We start from the raw sequence: 10,386 nt of genomic DNA, 5'->3' as shown, positions 1-10,386 counted from the left end.
GGAAATCCTTATCAGTCGCAATTCGCAAACATCAGTGATTGACCCATTCTGCCATTCAGCGCTGAGAAGAGAAGCGCGTGTCACGTGACAATAACGAATAATGATACTGAAAAGTAAAATTGCAAATAGACAGAGTTAAAATAGGAAAATTATTATTTAGATGCATCGAGCATAACCAGTCAAACAATACTGTGAGATTATTTTTTATTACGTTAATAATTATTTTATTAAAACCTTATGTAACGGTGCTGTGTTTTTATATTTTTATATATATATATTTATTTATGTATAGCATTGCACCTGGTGTTATAGTTTTCTCGCATCCGAAAAGAGAAGAAAACGAAGAAAAAAAAAAGAAAAAAAAAACTCTCTAAATCTCGACACATCATCATGACGTCATGTAACAATACGGAAGTGAAACTGTCGAGTCTGTACCTGAAACAAACTGATGGTGCTGTACTGTATATCACGACCACATATTCTGTCCCGAAAAACTATTTAAAACTAATAAGCAAATGCAGAAAGAAGTGTTTCCATTCAATTGTCTGGTGTGTGTTTTTTTTTTTTTTTTTTTTAGCATAAAGCTCGAGCAGGTGTATAAGAACAGCAGTATATTTAGTTGTGTAGTGTTGCATTAAAAGGAAGAAGAAGAACAGCTGTAAGCAGCATTTATTCTGTCTATGGTCTGAAGCTGATATTATGGATCAGTACTCATTGGTGAGGGTCATTGGCGAAGGATCTTTTGGTCGAGCTCTCTTGGTTCAGCAAATGAACGAAGAGAAACAAAATTATGTGATGAAGGAAATACGACTGCCAAAGGTAATGAAATCGGAATAATAAATAATAATAATAATAAATGCAGTCTGTACGTGTATGAAAGAGGTTCTGTGCTGTGTTGTGTTGATGTTAAGATCTCATGCATGTATTATAGGCTGAGACTGGGATGAGGAACAGCAGAAGAGAAGCAGTGCTTCTGTCCAGAATGAAGCATGCAAACATTGTGGCATTCAAAGACTCTTTTGAAGGTTTGTCAAGAGTGTTTTATATACTTCACAAGATCAAAGGCTGTAAAAAAAATAAAACACATGGTGTGTCTCTCTCTCTCTCTCTCTCTCTCTCTCTCTCTCTCTCTCTCTCTCTCTCTCTCCCTCTCCCTCTCTCTCTCTCTCTCTCTCTCTCTCTCTCTCTCTCTCTCTCCAGCTGATGGTCATCTGTACATTGTGATGGAGTTCTGCAGTGGTGGAGATCTTCTTCAAAGGATACGGCAACAAAAAGATGTTCTGTTCTCTGAGGACATGGTATGGCAAATATGATAGTACTCTTCTCATATTAATTCTTTAAAGTAGTCAGGTTTATAACACAATAATTGGTTATAATTGAATTGGTATATAAATATATATATATATATATATATATATATATATATATATATATATATATATATATATATATATATTAGGGCTGTCAAACGATTAATCGCATCCAAAATAAAAGTTTGTGTTTACATAATATATGTGTGTGTATGGAGTATAATTATTTTCTATATATAAATACGCACACATGCATACCGGTATATATTTAAGACAAATGTGTTATTTATATATAAAATATTTATATATAATATAAATATATATATATATATATATATATATATACACAGTATATACATGCAAATATTTCTTAAATATATACATGCATGTGTGTGTATTTATATATAGAAAATAATTATACTCCATACACACACATATATGTAAACACAAACTTTTATTTTGGATGCGATTAATTGCGATTAATCGTTTGACAGCCCTAATATATATATATATATATATATATATATATATATCCTATTTTACTGCTATTCATATTTTTTATATTATTTCCATAACAATTAAGCACATCCCCCCTGCCCCATTCGCATTACTGCAATGTAAACTACAGAAGAAACAGAAATATGTTATTTCATTTGTAATGTATTTATACACAATAGTTGTATTTTTACTGCTTTTAAATGAATTTATTCTTGTATAAAAACAATACAGTATAACATTTTAGTAAAATGTAATTCCATCGAATTACTAAATGAAAATTGCAGTAATGAGAATATAATAAGAACATTGCATATCGAGTAATAAGAATGTTACACATCTAGTATAACGGTAATGGGAGAAAAATAATTCATAAATCTAAAAATGCATTACACTAATGAGAGTTTTGTGGGGAAAAGGTGTCTTGAAAATAATGTCACAATGCATAAAATAAAATAAAAATGTACATTTTATGTAAATATATTTTATTTTATTATTTATTTTGGGCAATGTATGACCCAGATATATTTTTTGGTGAGAAAACTTCTTGAAAGTACCATAGAAATACCAAAAAATATGATATAATTGTGGTACAGTTGTTAGTAGAATATATCTTTTTGTTTTTATCTTTTTTGGAATGAGTACTTACTTGAACTTGATAGTAGATTATTAAGAATAATTAGGAAATGTGTGTTTTGTTTTAATGTCATCTCTCGGTTGTAGATCCTGAAGTGGTTTACACAGATGTGTCTAGGCACCAAACACATTCACGACAAGAGAGTACTTCACAGGGACTTGAAATCAAAGGTGCGTGTCACTTTGTGTCTGGTAACATTTTCAAAGTTTTTATTTATTATTTATTTTACAAAACAAATAGAGTACAAAGAAAGGAAGCCTAAAGTGTAGTATTTATACTTTTTGTACATTAAGTTTTTAGCCACAACTATTCTGCCCTGCAAAGTCGAAACACAGTACTGTAATTACACCAACCACATCAATATGAGATTCAGGAGGAAATTGTGATCATCAGATCATTTTTTTCCATCATTTTCAATAGATTATTTTGACTAAAACATTAAAAAAATATATGGGGTCAATGACATGACTCTCATTTTTGGTCTGGATCTATTATTTTATTAAAAATACAGTTTACATACAATAACTTGAGATCATCTTCTATGATGAGCATGTTTTTAATTTCTGAATTAAAATTCTTTCTTATTTTTTATTTATTTATTAGGGCATAAAGTCAAAAATGTCAGGGTGATACAACTGTCCTGATGTCACAATTAAGAAGAAAAAAAACTTCACTACAAGAATTAAATTCTTGAAAAGAAAAACATATTATCATCTTTTATTATTATAACCGGTTTCTAAAAGTTACTTTTAAAAGTAATGCGTTACAATTTTGCATTACTCCCTGAAAAGTAACTAATTGCATTACTTAGTTACTTTTTATGGAAAGTAATGTGTTACATTATTTTTCCGTTACTTTTTCTCACCTGGGCTGGGCTTGCTTGTTTGCTTTTTAAATTACAATTTTTAAATTAGTTTAATTACAAAAAAAGTTATATTTTTGGCAAATGTAAAGGCCCTTTCACAACAAAAGTGAACTGAATAAGACTCAGACTGAAGGAAATGCAAATTGACTCCTGTACAGTAGAGGGCGCTGCTCAAGCAATCCTTTCAGCTGTGCTGACATTCTGGATCACAGAAGAATGAAAGTGTTTTTGTGCAAGTGAGATGAGTAAATGCATGTTCACATTTAGTCTAGAGCTGCAATAATCATCATGTTCACACACAGCGCACACAACGCCTCTGCACTTACTCACGATTTCTCTCAACATGGGGACACGAGAGCTGTCAGTCAATACATGAGAAAACAAAGTAACTTGTGTTACTTATTTGAAAAAATAAATTTAAAAGTAATTTTAGCTAGTTACTTGAAAAAAGTAATCTGATTACATAACTCGCATTACTGGTAATGTGTTACCCTAACACTGATTATAACTTATGTCTACACTGCTAACGTAAAAAAAAACAAAAAACTTTTGTCTGCCAAATCAAAGTCGTGTGATGCAACCAATGGAAAAAACTTCAAGGTTTGGGATAAATAAATAAAAAAGTCATAGCATCTACAAGATCTGAGACCTGGTTTTAGTTACAGTACTGTGATTGGCTTTTGTAGGCCAGTGTTTTCAGATCAAAATTACAGTCTAAAGAATGGAAGTTGTGATTTAAGTAGAAAAGTCATTAATGGATTAATGATGCATGCCTGAAAGTCAATGCTAGTTTCTTTCCCATTTCCATTGCAGAACATTTTCCTGACAGACAGTGGAACTGTGAAGGTGGGGGATTTTGGTTCGGCTTGTACTCTTAACAGGTATTACGCCAAATGCGTGTCATTCGTTTACAATTCAGTGCAAGAACACAGCCATGTGAGTGACAGGTTTTGATATGCACTGATTTTATATGTATTTCTGCAGTGCAAAAGCATTCGCTCAGACCTATGTGGGTACTCCATATTATGTGTCTCCAGAGATATGGGACAACAAACCTTACAATAATAAAAGGTACAACTTTCCTGATAATAATTCCCACCAGCTTTACATTTGAAACTACATTTGGACTAACATGCATGTATATTACAGTGACGTCTGGTCTCTTGGCTGTGTCTTGTATGAACTTTGCACCCTCCAACACCCGGTATTTTCCTCTTGACATTCTCAAATTGCATAGTTGCAATGACTTTATGCATCAGATGGTGTATAGAGTTGCACTTCTATTGTGTGTTTTAGATTATTAAGGAACTTACCCTAACATTTCCATGTAATCTTTTACTGTCACCCGTCCCTTCATCAGTTTCAGGCTCGTAGCTGGAAGAGTCTGATCTTGAAGGTGTGTCGAGGGGCGTACGCACCTTTACCCGGTCACTTCCCCTATGAGCTACACTACCTCATCAAACACATGTTCAAGACTAACCCCAGAGACAGACCCTCAGTACACACAATCCTCAGCTCTCACCGCGCGTCCCGACTGCTGCAGAAACACCTGACGCCAGAGGTACGTTTTGAAAACACTTCAATGTTTTATGGAGCGATTCAGGAGGAAATCATGATCAGCAAATCAGATTGTAGATTTCTTAAAGGGTTAGTTCACCCAAAAATGAAAATTCTGTCAGTAATTACTCACCCTCATGTTGTTCCAACCCCGTAAGACTTTCGTTCATCTTCGGAACACAAATTAAGATATTTTTGATTAAATCTGAGAGCTGGATCACACTTCATAGGCTTCTATGGGATCGAAATTGCCGGCCCAGAAAAGTTAGTAAAGACATCGTTAAAATAGTCCAAGTGACTACAGTGGCTCAACCTTAAGTTTGTCAAGCGACGAGAATACTTTTTGTGCGCAAAAAACAAACAAAAATAACGACTCTATTCAACTATTCATTTTCTTCTGTGTGTGCCTCTGAGTGAGTTCACGTAGTGTAACAGCGCAGCGCTTCTGGGTTGTACGTCAGAATGTAGGCTCACTATTGGCCAGCATCACACACATGACCAGCATCGGCCAATAGTGATGTGATGTGATGATCTCCCAGATATAACAAAATTCCAACCAATTTCTGTATGTCTCAATCCAGTCAGCAGCTTATAAAAACAAAACAAAAAAATATTTGCTTGATTTAAATCCAATAATTTCTAAACAAAATAAAAACTATAAATCAAGATAGAAGTCAAGTTTTAAAAACTGTTGTGATAATTAAAGTGCATAAGTAAGAATTTAAATAGATCCAAGTCAATAGATAAATGAGTGTTAGAAGAATACTGGTGGCAAGTATGTGATTTTCAGTGAGATTATTTATTCATAATTTTCATTAGATCATAATTTTGACTGAAACTTGAAAAAACTGTGTTACGGGTCAATGACACAATGCTCAATTTTGTCTGTATGTATAGTTAAAAACATAAAAGGTGAGCAAAAGTAATCTAACGCACTACTTTCCAGAAAAAGTAACCAAGTAACACAATTAATTTTTTAGGGAGTAACACAATATTGTAACACATTACTTTTAAAAGTAACTTTCCTCAACACCAGTCGCAAAGAAATTGCTTGGGAATAAGTATCTACTTTCGAAAAGTCTCTTCAATAAAATCAAATAATTTGACCTTTTACCTTTTGATTAGGTCAGTTCAGGTAAAAGTTTATATGTGTCTTTGGTGCAGCTCCCTAAAAACTTAATGATATTTAAGAATTAATAAAAAAAATACTATTTACATTGAAAATATATTTAAACATCTTTGGAAATAATGATTAAAATGTATACTCAAATTTGAATGTATTGAAGGTGTAAGCAAAAGATGTTATTACTTTGAAGGTTAGACCGCATGACATCAGAACATTTTTTGGAAATGGCTTTTCAAAACTACATTAAACACATTTACTTTTTCTTTTCTTTATCACATTACTTAAACTACATTGATGATCATTTACAGCAGCTCTCAATTCCTCTCTTCTTTTTGCTGGGCAGAAAAAGGAACTGGTGGGAGAACGAACACGCCATTGGAGAAAAGAGGAAGGAGAGAAAGTGGCCATGTTTTTAGGCCAGAAGAGTTTATTGACCACATCTACCACTGAAGGTACACTTGTTGGTAATATTCCTAATTTTAGTTCAAACTTCACCTGTAGTGAATCAACCTAACCGTTTAACTAACATATTCATTTGTGGTCAGGAGCTTTGCAAGTAGGACAGTCCCGTATGGAAAACAACAGCAGTGATGACCCAGCGTCTCGTAAGAGGTGGGCAGTCGGATCGTGTAATACAGTGCTGGGGGTCCTGGGAAATGCTGACATCATTTCCACTGGTAGCATGGACACTGCAGAACGGCCTGACCTCATTTCAGGTACAGCAACACATGGTATTACAGTGTTTTTTGTTCATGTACCATGGTACTTTTTTTGAAAACCTTGGAGTGCCATGTAAATATCACGGTACATGAATATGGGAGCCATTTAGCAGCATGGTTTTACCGTATGATTCCATCACTGCGCAATGGTACCACCACAATTCATTTTTGTCTATGTATGGAAAATCAAAGTGAATATGAATTTAATTCCATCATTGATAAAATGGCGGTTAGTAGCTCAGGGTAGCGCTTGTACTGTACGTGTGAATAGTGTCAGTTCTTGCATCCTCTGATTGTGTCACAGAGGCCGAGAGTGTGGAGACCCAGCAGAGACGAGTGAGGAAACAATGGGACAAAGATCCACCAGAGAGACTCCTGAGCGTTCTGGAGAAAGCACATCTCTGCTATGGCTTTGAGACGTACACTATACACAGAGACGGTCAGTCTGCTCACATCACATACATCAGGGAACAAGAGTTTATGACATTAATAACAGTGGAGTGAACAGCTGACGAAAGGCCCCGATATACTTTAAGCGATATCGAAGAACAAACTGGTGTGTGAACAAATTCAGGCCCAAACGAAGTTTATTTTTTGTTCGTTTCGGGAGTTCGAAACAGCTTCCCAAAGCGAACTTTCCGGAAAAGCTACGGCTGGTAAACACCTTTGAACTACCATTGGTCAGTGGTGATGATGTAATAGGTGGGTGTGCCTCTGAGGCTCCGCCTTCTTAGACGTGGAAATCTTCTCCGGTTCATTTCTTCCGTTGAGATCAGACGTCCGCTAGTAAAAACAAACACTGGAGAGCCGCTTTATAGTACAAAGTATAGCTGTAATTCTAATTAAAAGAGACACTGACACTGTTTGCTTTTAAACTATCAATCGTATAAAGTGACTTTCCTTGACTGGAGGGCCGTGAACTTATATCGGGGCCTTTAGGGAATTATATACAAACAGACCCTTGACTATTACTTTTTAGAAAGTGTGTGCTACACAAAATCATATTATCTGCACAAATGAAGACCATATATTGTAAACCTCACTTTAATCTCAATTTAATCTGCCATTAGTTTTGAAATTGGTAATATTTGCACAGAGTTGACGACTAGAAAAAAAACACTTTTAATTTTATTTATACTTAAATTTCTGACATAACATTTTATGCTGCATATGACCTCATGACCAAAAGTTTAGGGTAGGTGACAGTTTTTTACCTTTTTGAAATAAGTGTCTTCTGCTCATCATGGCTGCCTGATACAGTAAAATACAGTAAAAGACTACAGTAAAAAACACATAATTGTGAAAATAATATAACTATTTAAAATAACTATTTCTATTGTAATATATTTTAAAATGTAATTTATTCCTGTGATCAAAGCTGAATTTTTAGCATCATTAATTCAGTCTTCAGTGTCACATGATCCTTCAGAAATCACTCTAATATGCTAATTTAATGCTAAAACAAACATTTCTTCTGAAATTCTTTCAGGATTCTTGGATAAAAAGAAAGCTCAAAAGAACAGCATTTATTTGAAATAGATTTTTTTTGTAACATTGTAAAAGTTAAAATGGTAAAATTCTATATCAATTGAAATGTGCTTATTGAATAAAAGTATGAATTTATTTATTTCTTAAAAAAAAAAAAAAAATCTAACTGACCCCAAACCTTTGAGAAAATTAGTGTTTACCCTTTTAAAAAAGCACATTTTATTGTTTTTCATTTCTCTCTGACATTTTAATTTGTGGCCTACGCTCCCGTTTCACTCCCTGTAGGTGTTTGATATTGTAGATAAATATTATCTTTTATCTTTTGACATATCATGTCAGGAAAGACTAAAGTTCAGTAAGTTTGCATGCATGCAATGTGGTCAGATATTGTCTACCTACACTGTCTTAGTAAAATCCCAAAATGTTTTTTGTGAGTCAATTTCATAGTGACCTAAATCTGAATCTGATAACATCTACAGCAATGTGGAGTAGAGAAAATAGTATTTTATTTCAATGCATCAGACACAAAATATCAAAGCAACATTCATTTTAAAGAAAGATACTGTAGCCCAAGCTCACTTTTCAAACAAAATAATGAATAAAAATGAAACTTTTTTGTGAACAGTATGTCTATTTATTGTTCTATTTTCTAAATATCTAAGTATTTAAAAATAAACTAGAAATTTACTCTACTGCTGTATTAGTTAACTTTAAAAGTTAAAGTTTTCTCAGCAGGTTCTTTAAGCCCAGAGCCTGGAGACAAAGTGGACGGCCCTGAGGAGACGATCACAGACTTCAGTCGACTGGAGCCGCGCTCAGATGATGAAGACACGTGAGTTTCTCCTGTTTTCCCTCTCTCAGTACTGTCTCATATCTCCATTATTTCCTATAAACCTCACATTACTCTCCTGACTGCAGGGATTTTGAAGAGGAGTGTCCGTATGACTGGATAAATGAACTGGAGAAGATGGTGGAGGAACACTAGCAACTCAAGTGTGTTATTGCACATGTAAAAATGTTTTATATGTATTCGATTTTGAAGATTCTGACATAAAAGACATAAGACTGTCACGAAATCATAACAGTAAGTGATTTCTAATTCCAAGAGCCTGTTGTAGTTTATTCATAAGACGGATCCGCCTTTCATATATAAAAAAAGACTGTTCTTTCACGTGGGATCAAACATGTTGAGTGTTGTCATACTGTGCTGTTTTTATGAGCCAACAGGTCAACATCTCATTTGTAACATGTAACAATGAAGGTGTCCATGGTAACACATTTGTGTTTAATAACAGAAATCAATCAATGTCTCATTCTCAAAAATGCATTTATGATAAGTTAAGCGACTAAATACTAAATAAACAATAAAGAAAAGCATAAATCTCACCTGTCAAGAGGCAAGAGCAGATATATATGTATGTATATGTATATATATATAGTTAAAACAATCCGAGCACATGAAAATAATGTCATAATTATTTATTATATTTAATTATAAATAAAATAAAATTAACCTGAAAAGGCTCCATTTTATGTAAATTATAATTTCTTTTTTCTTTTTAATTTCATTGTGAAGTGACGTTTAGCCTCTTTCTGCTGTCTTTTTTTCCCATATTTTTAATTTTTTTTTAATTTTTATGAATATAAAGTTCAAAAGAATAGCATTTATTAGAATATATTTGTGAAGCAAAGTCTTTACTCTCACTTAAAAAAAAAAACACACTGAACTTACTGACCCCTATATATAATGTATAAGCATAATGTAACAACAGCTGTAGAAACACATCTGAATCCACTTACTAATCCTGGCACACTTTTTAAAAAATTTGGTCAAGAAGGTTGTGGAGAAAGTGTGTCTCTTTTCATGACCACTAGGTGGAATGCAGAATGTGCAGATGGAAGCTGTTGCAGGTTTAGCTGGTGCAGGGAAATTGATGAGCTTCTAAAGATTTCGTAAATAAGATTAGATTTTCACCATGCGGAAATAACCGCTGCCTACAACCTGATGAAGATATGTTCCAATGATAAGTTCATCCTCCCCACATCTTGAAAGGAAACCCTGTCATTGACTGACAGAATGCAAAACACTTTCTCATATTACTGTAGATTTCATAGTAATTGGTCACTGATATACTGTCATTCTTAGGTTGAAATTACTTTATGCAGCATACTGCAGCATATTTAGTTTA

At 33.7% G+C, this 10,386-nt stretch overlaps 1 protein-coding gene across 2 annotated transcripts; it reads left to right on the top strand.

Annotated features, from left to right (window-relative positions):
• Nucleotides 1–408: 408 nt before the first annotated feature.
• Nucleotides 409–9,582, top strand: nek3 (NIMA related kinase 3). Of its 2 annotated transcripts, none has more exons than XM_079887060.1 (13): nt 409–819; nt 932–1,025; nt 1,201–1,298; nt 2,529–2,612; nt 4,121–4,188; nt 4,292–4,378; nt 4,457–4,511; nt 4,668–4,868; nt 6,334–6,442; nt 6,536–6,706; nt 7,014–7,148; nt 8,933–9,029; nt 9,116–9,582. In XM_079887060.1, exons 1-13 carry the CDS (start codon nt 700–702, stop codon nt 9,180–9,182), a joined length of 1,386 nt encoding a protein of 461 aa, XP_079743186.1. In that variant the 5' UTR covers nt 409–699; the 3' UTR covers nt 9,183–9,582. The 2 variants fall into 2 exon arrangements, with proteins under 2 accessions (XP_079743186.1, XP_079743185.1); XM_079887059.1 differs by having other exon boundaries at nt 417–819; nt 8,930–9,029; nt 9,116–9,552.
• The last annotated feature ends 804 nt before the right edge of the window (nt 9,583–10,386 follow it).

The sequence above is a fragment of the Squalius cephalus genome, assembly GCF_949319135.1.
Source record: "Squalius cephalus genome assembly, chromosome: 11".
NCBI classification, from domain to species: Eukaryota; Metazoa; Chordata; class Actinopteri; order Cypriniformes; family Leuciscidae; genus Squalius; species Squalius cephalus.
Note: the sequence above shows the minus strand (reverse complement) of the source record. Positions and strands in the feature narration are given on the sequence as shown.